At 41.9% G+C, this 23231-nt stretch overlaps 1 protein-coding gene across 7 annotated transcripts in view; it reads left to right on the plus strand.

The window, feature by feature from the left end:
- WASF3 (WASP family member 3) overlaps positions 1-16031 on the plus strand; it is a 138483-nt gene extending 122452 nt beyond the window's left edge. For 4 of the 7 annotated variants that reach the window (XM_043531074.1, XM_037891455.2, XM_043531068.1 and 1 more), the window contains 4 exons: positions 8398-8564; positions 9457-9720; positions 11786-12165; positions 13311-16031. In XM_043531074.1, coding sequence (XP_043387009.1) covers positions 8398-8564; positions 9457-9720; positions 11786-12165; positions 13311-13468 — 969 coding nt within the window. In that variant the 3' untranslated portion in view covers positions 13469-16031. Of the gene's footprint in view, positions 1-2796; positions 2973-8397; positions 8565-9456; positions 9721-11785; positions 12166-13310 lie in introns of all 7 variants that reach the window. The other 3 variants (XM_037891427.2, XM_037891436.2, XM_043531043.1) reach the window with 1 other exon arrangement.
- Positions 16032-23231: the final 7200 nt, after the last annotated feature.

A 23231-nucleotide genomic window follows, 5' to 3' on the forward strand; every position in this document is an offset into this window, starting at 1 on the left:
TCCAGATTAGTTTTTACCAGTGCCTTGTATAACGGTACTAACACCTCCTTATCTCTACTAGAAATACCTCGCCTGTTGCATCCCAAGACCGCATTAGCTTTTTTCACGGCCACATCACATTGGCGGCTCATAGTCATCCTGTGGTCAACCAGTACTCCAAGGGCCTTCTCTTCCTCCATTACTTCTAATTGATGCGTCCCCATTTTATAACGATAATTCTTGTTATTAATCCCTAACTGCATGACCTTACACTTCTCACTATTAAATTTCATCCTATTACTATTACTCCAGTTTACAAGGTCGTGCAGATCCTCCTGTATGATATCCTGGTCCTTCTATAAATTGGCAATACCTCCCAGCTTTGTATCATCTGCAAACTTTATTAGCACACTCCCACTTTTTGTGCCGAGGTCAGTAATAAAAAGATTAAATAAGATTGTTCCCCAAACCGATCCCTGAGGAACTCCACTGGTAACCTCCTTCCAGCCTGACAGTTCACCTTTCAGTATGACCCGCTGTAGTCTCCCCTTTAACCAATTCCTTATCCACCTTTCAGTTTTCATATTGATCCCCATCTTTTCCAGTTTAACTAATAATTCTCCATGTGGCACCATATCAAATGCCTTACTGAAATCTAGGTAAATTAGATCCACTGCGTTTCCTTTGTCTAAAAAATCTGTTACCTTCTCAAAGAAGGAGATCAGGTTGGTTTGGCACGATCTACCTTTTGTAAAACCATGTTGTATTTTGTCCCATTTACCATTGACCTCAATGTCCTTAACTACTTTCTCCTTCAAATTTTTTTCCAAGACCTTGCATACTACAGATGTCAAACTAACAGGCCTGTAGTTACCCGGATCACTTTTTTTTCCTTCCTTAAAAATAGGAACTATGTTAGCAATTCTCCAGTCATACGGTACAACTCTTGAGTTTACAGATTCATTAAAAATTCTTGCTAATGGGCTTGCAATTTCGGGTGCCAATTCCTTTAATATTCTTGGATGAAGATTATCTGGGCCCCCCGATTTAGTCCCATTAAGCTGTTCGAGTTTCGCTTCTACCTCAGATAGGGTAATATCTACCTCCATATCTACCTCATTCCCATTTGTCATGCTACCATTATCCCTAAGATCCTCATTAGCCTCATTAAAGACTGAGGCAAAGTATTTGTTTAGATATTGGGCCATGCCTAGATTATCCTTAAGCTGCACTCCATCCTCAGTGTTTAGCGGTCCCACTTATTCTTTCTTTGTTTTCTTCTTATTTATATGGCTATAGAACCTTTTACTATTGGCTTTAAATCCCTTTGCAAGGTCCAACTCTACTTGACTTTTAGCCTTTCTCACTTTATCCCTACATGTTCTGACCTCAGTAAGGTAGCTTTCCTTGCTGATCCCTCCCATCTTCCACTCCCTTTATGCTTTCTGCTTTTTCTTAATCACCTCTCTGAGATGCTTGCTCATCCAGCTTGGTCTACAACTCCTGTCTATGAATTTTTTCCCCTTTCTTGGAATGCAGGCTTCCGTTAGCTTCTGCAGTTTTGACTTGAAGTAATCCCAGGTCTCCTTTGCCTTTAGATCCGTAAATTCTTCAGTCGAATCCACTCCCCTAACTAATTTCCTTAATTTTTGAAAGTCAGCCTTTTTGAAATAAAAAAAATTCTCTTTTGTAACAAATCTTCCCAATCCTTTTGAATGAAATTTAAATGTTTTGGAGAAATCTCTAGATTTAAAGTGAACCAGTAAATCAAGAAAGTTAGAGGTAAATGTTATCCAAGTCTAGATTCCACTGCTCATTCAATAAAGGTACAAATCATAAATAATCTGTAACAACTACACAACCTAAACTTGACCCTTTAATAAATCTGTTTGTTTTTTTAATTTCTAAGTTTTTTTTAAATGTATTCATCATCTTGGCTGGGCAGGATAGCTACCACTGGGGTTGTGGATGTTTGTGAAAGCACTAAAACAGCACCTGAAAGAGAGGAAGAAAGAAAGAATTCACTGAAAGGACTTGGAGTTTTACACCAAAATCTCAAGTATATGAAACAGTCTGATAGCTTCATGATAAAATAAATTACTGAACTGAATACTGATGTGTTGCAAATATGATTAATGTGACTCATTTCCTATAAGATAATGTGAAATGAGAGCGAGGAGAGAGTGGGAGGAATTTTGTTCTTTTTCTTATTTGTTAATTCAGACATGAAAGGATAAACGAGTTACAAAAAGAAATCTCAAATCGTGGCATGTAATAGTAGCTGGAAAGAGTTACCACTTTTCCATATTTCTTTCAAAACTATAGGTGCTTTATAGGCATACAAAACCATGGGTGTTTGTATGCAATTCATTCTGATTATGTTTTACACATATATCTGTATTATTTGTATGTCTAAGAAGCGTTATCAGATGCATTTCAGAATTGTCTGAATACATCATTACCATGTATTGTGAGGAAAGATTTAAAAAATATATTTTTTAACAATGGCAATTATTCTGTGTTTACTGGGAGGGGGAATAGGTGAAGATCATTACTTACTTTTGTAGAAAATTTTAATTTATGTCAAAGAAACAGTAATAGCACAGTAATGAATAACATTCTCTTCTGTCAGGTCCATAGTATAAGGAGATATTTAACTCTTTCATTGTTATTGTTACTGCAGACGAATTTTATGTAGACTTGGCTTTATCTGTAATTCTAGTCTTATTTCTGTGCACGCTAACTGCATTTTAACCTGCTCTTTTCCTTTCCTTTTTCTCTCTTTTGCATGCTTGCTTTCTCTCCTTTGAACATTAGGAGCAAAAGCGTATAGATGGCACAACCCGTGAGGTGAAAAAGGTTAGAAAAGCCAGGAACAGGCGCCAGGAGTGGAATATGATGGCATATGACAAAGAGCTTAGACCTGACAACAGGTTGTCTCAAAATGTGTACCATGGAGCATCTTCAGAGGGATCACTGTCCCCAGATACTAGGTCTGTTTACAACAAGCCGTTTGCTATATCACAGTTATATGTTCTGAGATTCTGAGTAGCTTTAGATTGAGACTGTAGCAGTTAGTATAGAAAAGACACCATAAACATTTTAAACTTGTTCTCAAAAATGCTTTTAAAGTACTGTGAAATTTAAGAAATATGTACTAATTACTTTAAATTTCTGTACATCTACTCCTTATGTTTTTGTTATCTGAACTTCAGCGTTGTATTTAATTTGTGTGATGGTGTTTGCTTTATATTTTATTTTTGCATTTTGAACAGGTATAATTGAAGAAGATTTAGATCTATATATAATTGTTAGTTTTAGTGTCTCTTCCTTCATTTCGACTTTGATACATTTTATTGCTACTGACAGTACATGTTGTTTTTTCTGTGCAAGATGACTGTTAATCATTTCAGGATCTAGTCATCTGTGAGAGCTTCAAGTGTTTTTCTGTTTAAGTGAGAAATATTTTAAATACCTGGTGATGTATATAATTTTGCCTTAGTTGGATGCTGTAATTGGGGAACAGTTCTTTATTGTCATTCTCCTTTTTTACAAAAGCAAGCTACAAAACCAGGTGCATCGTTATTGCTTAAAACAAAAAGAGTACTTGTGGCACCTTAGAGACTAACCAGTTTATTTGAGCATGAGCTTTCGTGAGCTACAGCTCACTTCATCGGATGCATAGCATATCGTGGAAACTGCAGAAGACATTATATACACACAGAGACCATGAAACAAAACTTCCTCCCACCCCACTCTCCTGCTGGTAACAGCTTATCTAAAGTGATCATCAAGTAGGGCCATTTCCAGCACAAATCCAGGTTTTCTCACCCTTCCCCCCCCCCCCCCCCCACACACACACATACAAACTCACTCTCCTGCTGGTAATAGCCCATCCCTCTTTGAAACCTCTCTTTATAATGCGCATGATAATCAAGGTGGGTCATTTCCAGCACTAATCCAGGTTTTCTCACCCCCCCACACACACATCCCCCTCCAAAAACCACACACACAAACTCACTCTCCTGCTGGCAATAGCTCATCTTACAATGTGCACAGCAATCAAGGTGGGCCATTTCCAGCATAAATCCAAGTTTAACCAGAACGTCTTGGGGGGGGTTTGTAGGAAAAAAACAAGGGGAGATAGGCTACCTTGCATAATGACTTAGCCACTCCCAGTCTCTATTCAAGCCCAAATTAATAGTATCCAATTTGCAAATGAATTCCAATTCAGCAGTTTCTCGCTGGAGTCTGGATTTGAAGTTTTTTTGCTTTAAGATAGCGACCCTCATGTCTGTGATTGCGTGACCAGAGAGATTGAAGTGTTCTCCGACTGGTTTATGAATGTTATAATTCTTAACATCTGATTTGTGTCCATTTATTCTTTTACGTAGAGACTGTCCAGTTTGACCAATGTACATGGCAGAGGGGCATTGCTGGCACATGATGGCATATATCACATTGGTGGATGTGCAGGTGAACGAGCCTCTGATAGTGTGGCTGATGTTGTTAGGCCCTGTGATGGTGTCCCCTGAATAGATATGTGGGCACAGTTGGCAACGGGCTTTGTTGCAAGGATAGGTTCCTGGGTTAGTGGTTCTGTTGTGTGGTATGTGGTTGTTGGTGAGTATTCGCTTCAGGTTGGGGGGCTGTCTGTAGGCAAGGACTGGCCTTTCTCCCAAGATTTGTGAGAGTGTTGGGTCATCCTTCAGGATAGGTTGTAGATCCTTAATAATGCGTTGGAGGGGTTTTAGTTGGGGGCTGAAGGTGACGGCTAGTGGCATTCTGTTATTTTCTTTGTTAGGCCTGTCCTGTAGTAGGTGACTTCTGGGAACTCTTCTGGCTCTATCAATCTGTTTCTTCACTTCTGCAGGTGGGTATTGTAGTTGTAAGAATGCTTGATAGAGATCTTGTAGGTGTTTGTCTCTGTCTGAGGGGTTGGAGCAAATGCGGTTGTATCGCAGAGCTTGGCTGTAGACGATGGATCGTGTGGTGTGGTCAGGGTGAAAGCTGGAGGCATGTAGGTAGGAATAGCGGTCAGTAGGTTTCCGGTATAGGGTGGTGTTGATGTGACCATCGTTTATTAGCACTGTAGTGTCCAGGAAGTGGATCTCTTGTGTGGACTGGACCAGGCTGAGGTTGATGGTGGGATGGAAATTGTTGAAATCATGGTGGAATTCCTCAAGGGCTTCTTTTCCATGGGTCCAGATGATGAAGATGTCATCAATATAGCGCAAGTGAAGTAGGGGCGTTAGGGGACGAGAGCTGAGGAAGCGTTGTTCTAAATCAGCCATAAAAATGTTGGCATACTGTGGGGCCATGCGGGTACCCATAGCAGTGCCGCTGATCTGAAGGTATACATTGTCCCCAAATGTAAAATAGTTATGGGTAAGGACAAAGTCACAAAGTTCAGCCACCAGGTTAGCCGTGACATTATCGGGGATAGTGTTCTTGATGGCTTGTAGTCCATCTTTGTGTGGAATGTTGGTGTAGAGGGCTTCTATATCCATAGTGGCCAGGATGGTGTTATCAGGAAGATCACCAATGGATTGTAGTTTCCTCAGGAAGTCAGTGGTGTCTCGAAGGTAGCTGGGAGTGCTGGTAGCGTAGGGCCTGAGGAGTGAGTCTACATAGCCGGACAATCCTGCTGTCAGGGTGCCAATGCCTGAGATGATGGGGCGCCCAGGATTTCCAGGTTTATGGATCTTGGGTAGTAGATAGAATATCCCAGGTCGGGGTTCCAGGGGTGTGTCTGTGCGGATTTGATCTTGTGCTTTTTCAGGAAGTTTCTTGAGCAAATGCTGTAGATGCTTTTGGTAACTCTCAGTGGGATCAGAGGGTAATGGCTTGTAGAAAGTGGTGTTGGAGAGCTGCCGAGCAGCCTCTTGTTCATATTCCGACCTATTCATGATGACAACAGCACCTCCTTTGTCAGCCTTTTTGATTATGATGTCAGAGTTGTTTCTGAGGCTGTGGATGGCATTGTGTTCTGCACGGCTGAGGTTATGGGGCAAGTGATGCTGCTTTTCCACAATTTCAGCCCGTGCACGTCGGCGGAAGCACTCTATGTAGAAGTCCAGTCTGCTGTTTCGACCTTCAGGAGGAGTCCACCTAGAATCCTTAAAAACAAGTCACTTTAAACAAAAATCTCCTCTCAGGTGCACACAACAGAGCTCATCTTCAGTATTCTGCTCCTGCCGTGTGTATGAAACTCCCTTTGAGCTCGCTGGGAGATCTCTATGCAAAGGGAGAGCCAGATATCTGAGGCTGTTCCTCAAGTGGGTCTAGGTAGAGAATTTTTCCCTAAACGGTTTTTCTGTGTGTCGAATTTAATTGATAGGCAGAAGAAACATAGGAAATAATTGGAATCTAGTGAAAAGCCAAACTATTTCACAATTCCAGTAAGTGTTTAGGTTGTTTACGTGCTGTGGCCATTAGGCAACAGCCACTGGGTAGGAGTGGGATTCATGTTTTCATTTCACTGGATAGTTGTGATTAATGAAGGGGAATCTGCTCAGAACTTTGTTTTTTCAATGTTGAATATTTTTTGTGTGCTGTAGACTTCTGCCAGATGATGTTGACTCTTTGGAGACCAGACCGAGTTTTTGTTGTTTCTTCCCTTTCCATCAGTGTTAAGTTTCAAGAGTTTGTGTTCAGCCGTTGTCCCTTGTCTATATTTTTTTTTTACCAAGAGTTTATTTTAGTTTACCATAATTTCTACAGCCAAAATGTGTCCTGCTAATCACTCAAATTTTTCTTTTTATGCAAAGTTCTTTTAAGTTAGTATTTTCAAAATGTTGATCTGAATCTTGCTTGAATTTAGTGCCAGATAAAAGAATTTTGGCGGCTTGTGCACTATGGCAATGGGGGGGCTCCCACCTTCCCAGGTGGGAGGCCCTGGCACAGGGAGTGTATTCCAGAGCGAGCTTGTCCTGCACTCACCCTGCTGCAACTCCTGCCTCCCAGCTTTGGCCTGTTGGCTCTTGCCACAGCCTGCAGACAGGGCCCGGCCCTCACCCCACCCCACCCTCTTCCTGGCACTGGTGGTTTTTTGTTTGTATGTGTGTATGTGGCTTTTCATACCCCATAGTGTTTGTGGGGCCTGAGATGGGGACCCTGTGCAAGTTTACCAAGGGCACATTGGTTCATCCAGACCTGATTGAATTGATGGGATGATATCAGTGCCCATTACTCAACTGCAAGATGTAGATTTATTGCATCTCTAAATTTTCTTCCTTTACACACCTATCACCTTGCTTCCAGGGACCTTGAGATTAAAGAGACACATTTAATTTACCCTTTTCCTCTTTATTTCCCTGTAATGTCAAAACATGCATTCATCACGCTTTGTGTGCAGATTTTTATAATGTGAAGAAAGCAAGCTCTGGGAAATAGTTGCAATATGTAGCTTTCCCCAAGGAGGAACTGTAAAGACCCTCCACTAGGATCTGGGGTATTTTGGTGTGGGTGGAGGAAAGAGGATTATTTGTAGTATCAAGTTGGTTATGCCATTGTACTATTCCTTTCTTATTACAGATTTTGAAATGTTTATAGCAATGTGAACAATGAATTTTGCATGAATCAAATACCTGCCTGTATTGGAAAGTCTAGAGAGACAAGGTGGGTGAGGTAATAATATCTTTTATCAGACCAACTTCTGTTGGTGAGAGATACAAGCTTTCAAGCTACACGGAGCTCTTCTTCAGGTCTGGGAAAGGTACCAAGTGTGTCACAGGTAAATAAATACAAGTTAGTTTAGCATAAGTAGTTAGCTCACATTCTATCTGTTTGATCTTGTATTTAGCTGTGACACTCTTAGTACCTTTCCCAGACCCGAAGAAGAGCTCTGTTTAGCTTGAAAGCTTATCTCTCTCACCAACAGAAATTGATCCGATAACAAATATTACCTCACCCACCTTGTCTCTCTAGTGTCCTGGGACTGAACATGGCTACAACAATGCTGCATTGCAGAAATCTGCACTTCAACTGTGGGTTAGTTGTGGGACTGTGGTAGGGTGAGGAAGAGATTTAGTAATTCGTATAATGCACCCTTTTAACCTTGATCTACCTTGCGAATGTTGTGGGAATGAAGCTATAAAAGTAAATATAGAAGTGAGTCCATTTCTCACAAAAGTTGTCTTATGTGATGAGGCCAAATAGAAATGCCTATAAATAGAGTGCCTATATATAAACTAACTCATAAAATACAAATCGTTTTAGCTTTGTTGTAAATATTTGACAAAATACAAAGATGTGCTTGTATTCATAGTATCTTGTTATATTTTAATACAGAGCTTAAGCAATTAAAAAGCCTTTGTTATTATGCTGTCCCAGTCAAATCCATAAAGTTTGAAATCCAAGTTTCCAGACTGTGTCTGCTTATTGCAATGCATTTATGTTACACCTGTTGTGCTTCAGAGAGAGAGACACAAGCTGAATCCAAATAGAAACCAGCAAATAAATGTGAGAAAAGTAAGAACAAGAAAAGAAGAGTGGGAAAGAAGGAAAATGGGCATTGAGTTCATGAGTGACGCAAAGAAACTGGAGCAGGCAGGAAGCGTGAAAAAGGACAAAATGCCCAAAGGGTGTGTCATTTTGTTTTACTCAAAACCCTGGCTTTTTGTTGCTTGCCTTGTTTCCAGTCTTAGAGATGACATGTATCATTTTACTGACTATCTGTTTTAACCAAGTGACAGGCTGCACGACTGTTACTAATGCAGGACAGCTCTGTGCAGTTATGGGATGAAGAGATCCTTTTGTTCCCTCTCTTGGGCTTATTTGACAAAGCATCATAGACTTTGCATCTTTATGAACTCTCTGCTCAACTAATAATATTTGCATTTTTCAGTATCTCTCAGCCTTTCCAACCAAACTACTTATGCGAATAAAGCAAGAAAGCCTTTAAAGATTAAGCTTTTGAAATTAGTTCTCTCTGCTTTGGTAAAATGTGTTTTTCTATATAACCGACTGCTTCCATTCTTGCTTTCTCTTTCTGCCTTCATTGTTAATACTTAGCTGGTTGCCCACAGTTGTTAATTGTGTGTTGTCAAAAAAAAAATCAGTGTTTCCTTGCAACTAGACGAGGACTAAAAAAAAAAGCTGTTATTGGTTTTGCTTTTTTCATTTAATTTGATTTATTTGACAGTATTCTGTCACAGAGTTAATATGCCAAAATATTGAAAAGATGCAAGCAAGCCCTGCAGATTAAGATTTGGTCTCTGTGTACTCTAGTTTGTCAGATTAATTCATTTTGAAGTTACATGGATCTGAACAGGGGCTGGCTGTTGCCTTAATAATTATATTGCTGCTGTTGTAGTTTCCATGGTCTGACAAATGCTTGATAATTAAAACAGGGAAACCCATCACAAGAAAAGTCATTCCCAGTGCAGTCATTAGCCTTACTGCTTAACAGTGGAGACAGTGTTCTGCTACACTCATGTGTTCTGTTCCACCCCATCCCATTTACTTTAATTTTAGGTCCCATGCATCCGATGTTACCGATTATTCTTATCCTGCTACTCCGAATCATTCCCTCCACCAGCAGCCAGTAATGTCTTCATATGGAACGGGAGATGGACCACAGTATATGGGTATAAACCAGGGCCTTGAGCATGAATATAGACCATCCTCTACCACAGTGCGGCATGCTACTTTAAACAGACCTCAACAACCACCTCCACCTCCACCCCAGGCCTCTGATGGACCACACAGCTCTGTACCTTTGGTACCAGCAGACTATGGGTAAAACTTCTGATTTACTGGCGTGGGTTCTTGGAAAGACCAATAGGATGTGCATTTTTCATCATCATAATACAGTACTTAGGACTTGTTTTACATGTTCAAAACTCTGTACAAACTTAACTAATCCTGTTAACACCTCAGTAAGGTAGGTAGTAGGAAATCTGCTAATTTGCAAAGTATATTTAACAGTGTGAACTAAATGGAGGTGGGGAAATGTCAAAAACTGAAATCGTTAACAATGTATTTAATAACATTGATGTGATGGGTTGGACCCCCCCTTCTGGGATGCCACCTGACGTACTGGGATTTCACTGAGTCTGCCTGCTCCACTAGCCTGGGCTCCCTCTCCCGGTTTGGCTGAATTAGGCTCTTGGGCCTCTGGCAGCACACATACACACAGGTAGGAATGCACCAGCTGTAGAATCACACAGAGTCTGCAAACAGCTCTCTATGAGAAGATTCAGCTAGGAAATTGCCCAGCATTCAAGTACAGCTCCCCTCTGGAAAGTACACCCAAAATACTATTGTCTTGTGCTGTAGAGAAATCTATACAACATAAGCTCATATATTCGCTCCTCCCTCAATATAGAGGAAGATATGCACAACTTCTTGCCCCCCCCCCCAGTTACAGATTGCACAAACTAGGTTTAATAATAAACAAAAACAAGTTTATTAACTATAAAAGGCAGATTTTAAGTGATTATAAGTGATAGCCAACAGAGCAAAGCAGATTACCAAGTAAATAAAACAGAACACACATACTGAGCTTAAGATCTTAAAGAGACTGGCTTCAAGAAATAATTTCTCACCCTAAATGTTGTTTTAGACAAGTTGCACAGTTTCTGTAGCTTAGAGTTCCAGTTATTTCTCTTTACAGACCAGACTCCTATCTTAGTCTGGACTCAGCCCTTGCCTTTCCCATAGCTCAGTTCCTTTGTCTCTTCAGGTACTTTCAGCAGTCTTTCTTCTTGGGGAGGAAGGCAACGGAGAAAAATCCTGTTTGCCTTAATCCCCAGCCTTAAGTAAGATTTACATAAAGTGGGAATCGTTTGTTTCCCAGTCTTGATCTCCCCCTCCTTTTAGTGGAAAATTACTAGAAGTCCAAGATGGTGTTTAGTACCAGGTGACAGGACCACCTGATGTAGTAGAGTCACAGCTAGTCCTAGGACGCGCCTCGCAGGAAAGAGAGAGATTAGTATCTTCACAGTCTTATTGTTTCCTCCTAATGGCCCATCGAGGCTGATTGCCTGTTGTCTGGTGGGTATCTCCCAAATACACACACAGTTGTAATTGTTACAAAGTCAATATTTCTAACTTTAAATACAGAAATGATATATGCATACAAATTGGATAAATAATCACATTCAATAAGTTACAACCTTTCCGATGATACCTTACAAGACCCATCTTGCATAAAATTTATCTGTTATGCCATATCATAAGCATATTTCCGTAAAGAATATGGGGTGCAACATAACAATTGATATGGCTGTAAAATATTAAAAACTTTCAATGCATTGCCGAACAAAGGGATAATGGCAAGATTTTCTTGTACATGAGGAAAAATAGCCACAGGGGTAGTGCACCGAAAAATATTGAAAACTGCAAGAAAACAATAGAAATAGATGCATATATTAATGATATTATTTCCCACATTACATACGTGAGAGGTTAAAATGATTCTTTAGAAACAAATACATCTATGTATCTGCCTCACAGGGGTATTGAGAATTAAGGTAGATTCAGACAGTGTTTGTAAAAGCTCTTTGAATATGAAAAGCCCTATATAGTGCTTGCCCTTAAAATTTTCAACTGCTTTGGATAACAATATAACGCTACCCCTCAGTATTTGCAATATTCCCTATATGAAAATCTAAGGAATTTGCTGGGGAAAGCTGCAAAGAGTGAGTTAATGGTACCTGAAGTAAAATGAGCATATTTTAAAGGGTCACCACTGTGTAAGTGCTAAGTGTTCAAATACTTCAGTCATTTCAGAAAAGCACTCTTCTTACTGACAAACATTTCAGTTTTTAAAAGTTATTTTTTTTCTTTTTTTTTTATATAGGATGCTCCCAGCTCAGATGGTAGATTATTATAATCCTACTGGACCTCCCCCCACTCCTCTTCCCCCTATGATTCCTTCAGCACAAACTGCTTTTGTTAGTCCTCTTCAGCTTCCTGTGCCACCTTCCCATTCTGGATTAGTGACCGGATCTACCTATGCTGCTGCTGCTGCTCCTTCTCCTCCTCCTCCTTCTGGGCTTGTTGTTACAGCTTCCCCTCCCCCCGGCCCACCTCCTCCCCCACCAGGTCCTCCTGCTGCAGTTTCATCTCTCACATCCTCCCCGATGCATGCTTTTACAGTTCCTGAAGGAAAACGACATGAATCCACACAGCCGCCAATCAGTGATGCTCGAAGTGATCTTCTTGCTGCTATTCGAATGGGTAAGTGAACACAGAGTTTAAGAGCTATTCCTTTTCCACAGTGAGACTACAGTGTCTCCTATGATCTGTGTTGATAGCTGCTGTTAGCCTCAAGCCACAATTTCATCTTTATAATTTGCTGAGAGAAATACTTCACTACAAATGGCCCAGCCTAGGTATCTTGACAGTCCCCGCTCTTTGGACATGCGTTTTTGGTATGCCTTGACAGAGGGTTGGTCTCCACTACGGGAAGATCAACACTGCTGCAATCGATGCGGCAGGGATCCATTTAGTGGGTCAAGTGAAGACCCGCTAAATCGATGGCAGAGTGCCCTCCGGTCGACCCTGGTACTCCCGCTCTCCAAGAAGAGTAAGGGAAGTCAACCGGAGAGCATCTCCCGTCGACTCAGCGCAGTGAAAACACCGGGGTAAGTTGACCTAAGCTATGTCGACTCCAGTTACGTTATTCATGTAGCTGGAGTAGCGTAACTTAGATCAACTTACCCCGGTAGTGAAGACAAGCCCTCAGGGTGTTAACCTCCTTGCAATGCTTGGGGTGAAGTCTGTACAGCAAGTCACATGTTCCAAGGCTTACAGCTGATTTAAGATGAATTCAGGTGCTTGTTTGAATGAAGTTAAATGAAAACTTTTACTCCTCTTCGGTATATGAAGTATCCTTTTAAAAAGTGTGCAGTTTCCATGGGGTCCCTTGCAACAGCTGTGAAATCCAAACATTGACTCCAGTGCATTTGATTTAGCTTTTTTTAACAGCTGAAAAATATTTTGTAATCAGGTGCTGCAGTCTTCATTCAGTTGTGCTTGCTTTAAAAAGCATAACCTTTTAAAATCCTTCAAGACACAATTTTGGCATCACTCCTACTGAAAGTGTCCTATAGTCTTTTAGAACTTTAATTTAAACCATAGCAGGCTATTTTGAGAAAGTTATGGGCACGTGCTCTTGGAAAGACTGATGTCAGTCCACTTTGTGTGTGTCTCTCTTTCTTTCTTGATCAGGAAAGTTTTTATGACTTCCAGTCTGTCTTTTTTCCTTCACCTGTTGGAAATGCCTCTCAACTTTATTTAAAATATAAAACGCAGCAACAACCTTAAATTATATTTTAGGTGCAAAGAACTGTTTGTAAATAGAATTGTCTGCCTGTCTATAGGAATTCAGCTGAAAAAGGTACAAGAGCAACGTGAACAAGAAGCAAAGCGAGAACCCGTTGGAAATGATGTGGCAACTATTCTTTCAAGGCGCATTGCTGTGGAGTACAGCGATTCTGATGATGATTCAGAATTTGATGAAAATGATTGGTCAGACTGAGACCTGGTCCAAGTACAGGAACAGAATTCATGAAATGCTTTGCTCTAATAATGACACCATTAGCAGGACAGAAGGCAGGGTGTTGAAATGTATTAAAACTAGCGATCTAAGTACTAAAAATGAATTGGTGGTATTCAGAATGCGGTAGCTTAGCAACTCTTGTAATAATAATGTGGTTATGCTGATGCAGATCCAAAAATTCAGTCTTATTTTCAGTATTTACTGCATAATACATAAGTGCCACTAAATGTAGCAAATCGTGTGCTGCACGCAAAGTGTGCTGCAGTTGTTGCACTGTTACAAAACCAGCATTTTGTTTTACTTTCTTGATCATGAAGGTATAACTATATTTTTACTTTACATCTTATCTTTATAATGTTGCAATCTAGATACTTGTGAAACTGTCTGGCTGTTAGTCATGTAGGTCTTTGAGGAGAGTCAATGATACATGACTGGGCAATGTCTTCAGGTCCTTAAATGTCATCTTTTGAGCATTTTTCAGAAATTAATCATGTAATCTTAAAATCTAACAGACAGCAACTAATGTCTTCTTACACACTATTTTTAAAGAATTTTTTGATTTAGTTGCTTATATTATTTTAATCTCCTATACACATTCTCACCATTGAAAAATCACAAATGAAATGTAAGTTTGAAGAGTCAATTCACAGGATTTACTAGTTATTTTTGAGAGAGGACTGGATGACTCAGTCAGTAACCGGAGGTTGCTAGCTGGTGGTTTGACAGTAAAATAACAGGATGGTCTCAGTTCAGTATGTAGTAGACACATGTTCACATTACAGAAACCACAATTGGAATTGACACTTTTTTTGGCACTCTCTGGACATGGATTGACTATACTTGAAGTTTGAAATGCCCTGTTACACTCAGGAGTGGTTTTTAGATACCTGAGTGGAGCCACTTTGTCAGTACAGAGTGGGAAGCTTACTCTACTACTGGTAATACTATGTCTGTTACGTGGATGAATGGAATGACTTCAGTTCAGTGCTAGCAATTGGATACATTTCACAAGTACTAAACTTAGTTTTTTATTCCTGTAGATATAAATATATGTAGATAGACTTTAGCTTATATGGAATGTGTGTAGTCATGTAATGTCATTTCAGTTTCTTATAACTCACTCATTAAAGGCCCTTGATTTTTGAATGTATTTCTATCCCAGTATGTCCCATTTATATAACACTGACAATTAAAATGGCTTAATTGATGTTTAGTTACCATGCTGTATATATTTTCAGTTTCTTCTAGAAAAGAAGGCTACCATACAGTTTGCTTTTGCGCTTTCTCTGTTCCCTTTAAAAAAAATTCATACTTTATTCAATACAGTATTGAAATTTGCATATAGTTTTTCTTTTGTACACTGCGACTCAGACTGCTTCCTTGCCTAATAAGGCTTTTTTATGGTGTGTGTGTGTGTGTGTGTGTGAGAGAGAGAGAGAGAGAGAGAGAGAGAGAGGGAAGGATTGGTCTTTTTTTTTTTTCCTTACCAGATTACAATTGTAATCTTTGTAACAGAAGAGATCTCTATAATTTCAGGTCAAATATTTGGTAAAGCTCTTTTGTTCTGCAAGGCCCTTCTGTTCTTAAGAAGGAAGGGAAGGAGATGCATCTAGCCTTTATCCGCGTTCACTCTGAACTTCCCTTCCTCTTGAGCCATGCTCACTCACAGCAGGTTTTACTTTTGTCCAAAGAAAATAATATTCAGCCTGTCACAATATTCACATATTACATTGTTGGCTACTTTATTACTGTGTAATCTGCATGCGAGTTTCTGTTTAACTTCAATTTATAGTAGTGTGGCAAAAATGCCTTTGCCTCCCTGTTTGTGTTTTACTGCCCATTAAGGGCCTTCTCCTGGAAGGTGCTGAACGATGGTTAGCCAATGGGAAAGGAGGGCACTCAGCACCTTCTAGGATTGTTTTTGCTTTAAAATACCGGGCTAAATTCTACTTCTAGTCTGGTGGTTCCTCATTAACATGAGAGAGACATTGTTTGTGTTGGTCATAAGGATATAATTGTTATACTGTGCTTTGCAAAATGCACCAAAATGATTCGGTGGGTGAGCAAATAAAATGGATAAAAGTGCAGCTAATACTGCAGTATTATCCAGTGTCACGATATGGGTGAGAGAGGTACTTTCAATAGTCTTTTGATATGTGTTGAGGTGAAATATTCTGACATCACAAATAATTCTTTCCATTGTAATGAAATTTGATATGACAAAAATATATTTTATGAGCACAGAGACTGAGTGTACCATGGAAATTTTGTAATATGCATCAGTTAGTTTTAAATGATAAATATAAAACAAATGATAATTTGTGATCAGTTAAAGATAAGTGGAATTTTTCAGCCATAGTAGCCAATCTGTTTTTCTGAACTTGGAGTATTTTGTCATCTCCGTTCAGTATTTTATCAATACAAATTTAAATCGAATTTAGTGATGTAAACTAACGAACTCTTAGATCATTTTTATCTGTTTGTATATCTTACTCTGGGTTATGTAAAAGTAACAAATATGAATAAAGTATCACTTTTGTGCCTTTGTGTTTCTTTCCTTGGACTACATGGCATGAGTTTTGCTGCTAAATTATTTTTAGCTTGATTAGTTTTTTGGTTTGTTAAATAATAGCATCAGTGATAACCTGATACTTTTGAACTACTATGTAATAAGAAAAGGAGTACTTGTGGCACCTTAGAGACTAACCAATTTATTTGAGCATAAGCTTTCGTGAGCTACAGCTCACTTCATCGGATGCATACTGTGGAAAATACAGAAGATGTTTGTTTTTATACACACAAATCATGAAAAAATGGGTGTTTATCACTACAAAAGGTTTTCTCTCCCCCCACCCCACTCTCCTGCTGGTAATAGCTTATGTAAAGTGATCACTCTCCTTACAATGGGTATGATAATCAAGGTGGGCCATTTCCAGAACAAATCCAGGTTTTCTCCTCCACACCCCCCGCAAACAAACCCACCCTCCTGTTGGTAATAGCTTATCTAAAGTGATCACTCTCCTTACAATGTGAATGATAATCCTGGGTGCCCCATCATCTCAGGCATTGCCACCCTGACAGCAGGATTGTCTGGCTATGTAGACTCCCTCCTCAGGCCCTACACTCCCAGCACTCCCAGCTACCTTCGAGACACCACTGACTTCCTGAGGAAACTACAATCCATCGGTGATCTTCCTGATAACACCATCCTGGCCACTATGGATGTAGAAGCCCTCTACACCAACATTCCGCACAAAGATGGACTACAAGCCGTCAAGAACACTATCCCCGATAATGTCACGGCTAACCTGGTGGCTGAACTTTGTGACCTTGTCCTTGCCCATAACTATTTTACATTTGGGGACAATGTATACCTTCAAATCAGCGGCACTGCTATGGGTACCCGCATGGCCCCACAGTATGCCAACATTTTTATGGCTGACTAAGAGCAACGCTTCCTCAGCTGTCGTCCCCTAACGCCCCTACTCTACTTGCGCTATATTGATGACATCTTCATCATCTGGACCCATGGAAAAGAAGCTCTTGAGGAATTCCACTCTGATTTCAACAATTTCCATCCCACCATCAACCTCAGCCTGGCCCAGTCCACACAAGAGATCCACTTCCTGGACACTACAGTGCTAATAAACGATGGTCACTTAAACACCACCCTATACCGGAAACCTACTGACCGCTATTCCTACCTACATGCCTCCAGCTTTCACCCTGACCACACCACACGATCCATTGTCTACAGCCAAGCTCTGCGATACAATCGCATTTGCTCCAACCCCTCAGACAAACACCTACAAGATCTCTGTCAAGCATTCTTACAACTACAGTACCCACCTGCAGAAGTGAAGAAACAGATTGATAGAGCCAGAAGAGTTCCCAGAAGTCACCTACTACAGGACAGGCCTAACAAAGAAAATAACAGAATGCCACTAGCCGTCACCTTCAGCCCCCAACTAAAACCCCTCCAACGCATTATCAAGGATCTACAACCTATCCTGAAGGATGACCCAACACTCTCTCAAATCTTGGGAGACAGGCCAGTCCTTGCCTACAGACAGCCCCCCAACCTGAAGCGAATACTCACCAGCAACCACATACCACACAACAGAACCACTAACCGAGGAACCTATCCTTGCAACAAAGCCCGTTGCCAACTGTGCCCACATATCTATTCAGGGGACACCATCACAGGGCCTAGTAACATCAGCCACACTATCAGAGGCTCATTCACCTGCACATCTACCAATGTGATATATGCCATCATGTGCCAGCAATGCCCCTCTGCCATGTACATTGGTCAAACTGGACAGTCTCTACGTAAAAGAATAAATGGACACAAATCAGATGTCAAGAATTATAACTTTCATAAACCAGTCGGAGAACACTTCAATCTCTCTGGTCACGCGATTACAGACATGAAAGTTGCGATATTACAACAGAAAAACTTCAAATCCAGACTCCAGCGAGAGACTGCTGAATTGGAATTCATTTGCAAATTGGATACAATTAACTTAGGCTTGAATAGAGACTGGGAGTGGCTAAGTCATTATGCAAGGTAACCTATTTCCCCTTGTTTTCCTAACCCCCCCCCCCTTCCTCAGATGTTCTTGTTAAACCCTAGATTTGTGCTGAAAATGGCCCACCTTGATTATCATACACATTGTAAGGAGAGGTTTCAGAGTAACAGCCGTGTTAGTCTGTATTCGCAAAAAGAAAAGGAGTACTTGTGGCACCTTAGAGACTAACCAATTTATTTGAGCATAAGCTTTCGTGAGCTGTAGCTCACGAAAGCTTATGCTCAAATAAATTGGTTAGTCTCTAAGGTGCCACAAGTACTCCTTTTCTTATTGTAAGGAGAGTGATCACTTTAGATAAGCTATTACCAATAGGAGAGTGGGGGGTGGGGAGAAAACCTGGATTTGTGCTGGAAATGGCCCACCTTGATTATCATTCACATTGTAAGGAGAGTGATCACTTTACATAAGCTATTACCAGCAGGAGAGTGGGGTGGGGGGAGAGAAAACCTGGATTTGTGCTGGAAATGGCCCACCTTGATTATCATTCACATTGTAAGGAGAGTGATCACTTTACATAAGCTATTACCAGCAGGAGAGTGGGGTGGGGGGAGAGAAAACCTTTTGTAGTGATAAACACCCATTTTTTCATGATTTGTGTGTATAAAAACAAACATCTTCTGTATTTTCCACAGTATGCATCCGATGAAGTGAGCTGTAGCTCACGAAAGCTTTTGCTCAAATAAATTGGTTAGTCTCTAAGGTGCCACAAGTACTCCTTTTCTTTTTGCGAATACAGACTAACACGGCTGTTACTCTGAAACCTGTTACTATGTAATAGTTATGCTCATATAATATCCCTTTAATTTTTCCTCAAAGATGGACTAGTCGGGATACTTGTTCATCAGTTTTATAGTATTTTTGTTTCCAACAACTTGTCCTATACAAATAGCTACTCAGTTGTGTTTTCCAGTTGCCAAAAAAGTATAATTTACTAGCAAATACTAAAGAATGCAACTGGCTTGGGGTATCTTTATTGCAGAGGAAAATTGCTTTTTAGTTGAATTAGTAATTAGCATAGTAAGAAGGATGCCCTTTGACATTAGTTTCATAGAAGACATTCAAAAATTTGTGCATGCACACAATGAGGATAGTCTGCTAAATCATTTTGACTTGTAATTTTCATCAGTGGTCATATTAGGCGAGGGAAGCATTGGTTATATTGTACTGTTACAAGCTCCTTCCACAGCCCAGAAGACACCGCTGTCAGGAGTTGAGTGTGCTGGTTGTGGGAGGGGTCTCTCTGTAATGGGCTGCCATTTCTCTTGTGAAACCAGACTCTTGTTGGGACAGCTGCTTCTCCTAGCCTGCTGGGGGCATTCCTGGGCTGTTGTTTCTCCAGCCACCGTGATTCAAGCAGCAGCAGGAACGAGTTGTCTCTTTACACACCAGCCAATGTCATCTTCCTTGGTGGCACTTCTGCCTCACTTCCCAGCTTGGCGGTGAAGGTTTGCGCTGCCTTCAGAGCAGAAGAAGCTTCCATGTGGCCCATCGCCCCAAGCAGTGATTGTGGTTTGACCTGCCTCTCTGTTGGAGTGGCGCAGTTCAGCACCTGCCCTACCCCATGTGCAGCAGAAGTGGGTGGTAGCTTGGTTGTTCCCTCAGCTGTGGCTCCGGGGACTTCTGATGCTGCAGCTTGACTTTGGTGATGCTGACACAGTGAGGGACTCCTAGATGGGGCAGTATCCGTGTTTTTAAAAAAGGCAGGTTTGCAGCCATATGCTGCACTATTAATTCAAACTTTCATTTCAGATTATGGGAACTTGATTTGCAGAATACCCCTTCTTTACAGAGCTTTCCTTGAGCCACCTGCTGCCAGGCTATAATATGTATCTGGACTTCAGGCTGCCCACATGAGAAAATACCTTCCTTACTCTACTGCCTTTCATAATGACTTGTGGAGGCTAGAATATTTAGAGACAAACATGCGGAGCTCTTGAATACATATCTTGTAAAGATTTGCAATTTATCCAATAATGCATACATAGAAACACTCCGTGCTTCGGGAAATTTCAAAACATTTTAGATGTCACATAAATAATTTTATAAAAGGGTAAGATAATGTACCAAAACTTTCTGTTCTGGGACAGGTCAGCCAAACTCTCATTGAATGGGAAATTAATACTTGTCATCTAAGGGTATGTCCACACTGGGAAGTTTCTGGGCGACAAGTTATACTGTTTTCATTAAAGCGCTGGAATTAAACCGCGGTAGCGTGTCCACATTGTACTCCTCGTGACGGTGGAGCACATCCACATTAGCATGTCTTGCAACGGCAAGGAGAGCAGTGGATTGTGGTAGCTATCCCACTGTGCAACTGGCCACAGGGTGCTTTGGGAAGAGCTTTGCAATGCCTCATGGGGCAGGCACAGCGTCACATGATGCAGGTTTCCCAATCCCATTGTTCAATGGGCATCCTACTACATTGCCAGCTGCTTTTCAACTGAAAGAGGGGGGCAATGTGTGTGACAGGGACTCTGTGTGTGTGTGTGTGTGTGTGTGTGTGTGTATATGGAGGGAGTGGGGGAGAGAGACGTGTTTTTGGGGGACAGTGTGTGTCAGCATGCTGTCTTGTAAGTTCAGACAGTGGCAGGAAGCAGCCAGTCCTGAAGTGGGGGGGGACCCTGATATCAGCCCCCAGCTCTCTGCACAGCAATCTGTCTGTCTCTCTCTCACGCACACACACCTGCCTCTGTGTTCAACACCACAAGCATTCCACATTAATAGTTTGCTTTGTGTCGTGGAGCAGATCAGCACAGCACACAAAGGCTGTCAGAAATGAAGCTTTGAAAGGGGAGGGGCGCATGTCTGCAGGGCGGTTGAGTTCAAAACAATGAGCAGAGCGGCCACTTGAGGGATTATGGTACACTTACGGAGGCCAGTTGTTGCTTTGTGCTCTGTAATATGTTTACACTGCCAATACAGCACTGGAGCCTCTGCGCTTTCAGGGTTATGACTCTCGTTGAAGTGGGTTTTTTTTTGCAATGCTGCAACTGTTGCGTTTCTGCACCCTAAGTGGCTTGGCAGTGTGTGCACCTCAGGAGTTACACTGCAGAAAGTTGCTTTACTGCGAAGTAACTTGCCAGTGTAGACAAGGCCTACGTGTTCAATTGTCCAAAGTTCCTGGGTTTTCCAAACGTGGTTAAACCTAACAAACTTCCAATAGTTCAGGTTTTAAACTTAAATTTAGAGCTTAGAAAATAGATTCATCGGTTTTTAAGACCATTATGATCGTCTAGTTTGGCTTCCTCCATAACCACAGGCCCTAGAACCTCGTCCACTAACTTGTACATCAAGCCCATAATGTCTAAGATATAGTGTCTTTTTAGAAAGAGACCCAATCTCGTTTTGAAGACTTCAAGTGATGGAGAATCCACCACATCCCAAGGTAACTTGTTCCAGTGATCTCACCACACATTGAGCCGTGGGGGCCATCTGGCTTATAGGAAAAGGTGTGTGGTCCCTTTAAGGGCTAGAGAGCCAGAGTGACTCAGTGTGGCAACTTTAGAGCGGTCAGCAGGGACACTGACCCATCCCCCCGCACGTGACCAGAAGAGAAGGGGGCCATGCTAGTGCAGGAAAAGCCCACTTCTACCTGCGCCTGGCAGAGCAATAGGAATAGCAGCGCAGGAAGCTTTATTCTCCCATGGCATCAGTTGGTAGCACACCAGTGAGGAAGATCCCCCGCATTTAGTAGCAGAAGGGGAGGAAGTTTCATACTCATCGGGGTGGGGCTGTAGCAGGCTGGTGAAAACATGAGGAGGGAGGTGTTCCCCCCACCCCCGCCAGCCGGCCATAGCAGTTGTGGGAGAGCAGACCTGGGTGGGAATTCTAAACCCAGCTCAGGGTGGAGGGAGTGGGGCTTGAAGGGCCATGGGAGATAAAGGGGTGGGATCCTGGCCACATAGGCAAGGGGTTGGACCCAGGACTAGGATGGGCAGGTCCCAGGATGGTCTGCCTCTCTACCAAATGGATTCCCCCCTACTGGGAAGTAGCATGGATCCGGGGGAAGCAAACTGTCCCAGTGGTGAACTAGCTGCGTTTGGGCGTGGGGTGAGGGAGCCAACAGAGAATTGATTCAAGTAGCCTGGGTGGGGTTGCCAACCCTTCAGGATTGTCCTGGGGTCTCCAGGAATTAAAGATTGTCACATGATGAAACCTCCAGGAATGCATCCAATCAAAACTGGTAACCCTAAGTCCAGGCAGTTGCTTTCGAAGTTGTTCCCACAGCACTACAAGGCTTACAAGGTGTAGTGGATAGCCCAGAGCCAGGACATTTGAACAAACAGGTTGAAGAAGAGGAGAGCAACATGGCTGGCAGGTGTGAGTGTGACCAGTGCCAGATGGAGGCTGCACAGATGGGGTGAAAGTGAGTTCCTTCCATCCAGTGCTGCAATGGGTGTTTGTAGGGGGGTCCTTGGTGGGATTCAAGGAACTTGCTCACTTTAGCTCTTGGGGGACCTAAGTGGGGGAAGAAAAGGTGGTCACCCTCCCCCAGCCCTGGAGGGGAGGAGACATTGAACCTGGTGCAATAGCAGAACTAGCATATAGGCTATGGAGGGATCCTAGGGGCTGCATCAGGGATGTCTGGGTTACCCATGCCTAGAGAAGCTAATGGCATTACACAGCTGTTGCAAGCTAACCTTTAGTTGTTGCAGCAGCTTGGATCTTCCAGGAGTGTGGGGATCAGGAAGTGGAAATAATGGAGACCCAGCATGGGCTCAAGTTTGGGAGACAGGTGTTAAGCAGGGCAGACCCCTTGTCTGGGGGCGGGAGCCCTTCATGGGGGTGGGGGTGGGGGTGATTTATGAGCATGCTGCAACTCACCAACTGATGGGTAATGTGTGTGAATTCATGAGAGAGAATTTCTGCCCTGGGAGCAGCTGGGGGGCAACAGCCGTCAGCCACTCTGGGATGGCTGACCTGATGGGAGTTCACCTGTTTAGAACTACTAAAGCTATAATGTTGAGAGGTGAATATATAGATGTTCTCATTGCTGCACAGGGGAGGTGCTGACAGAGAGTAAGCTGGAGCAGAGCCAGCTGGACAATGAAATGCCCAAGTGGCTACAGGTGGCTGGAACATGGGAAAATTGGGAAGCCACTTGTGACGTTGCACTCCATATGTTTTATGAAAATATGTTTATAAGTGTG

The sequence above is a fragment of the Chelonia mydas genome, chromosome 1 (genome assembly GCF_015237465.2).
Source record: "Chelonia mydas isolate rCheMyd1 chromosome 1, rCheMyd1.pri.v2, whole genome shotgun sequence".
NCBI classification, from domain to species: Eukaryota; Metazoa; Chordata; order Testudines; family Cheloniidae; genus Chelonia; species Chelonia mydas.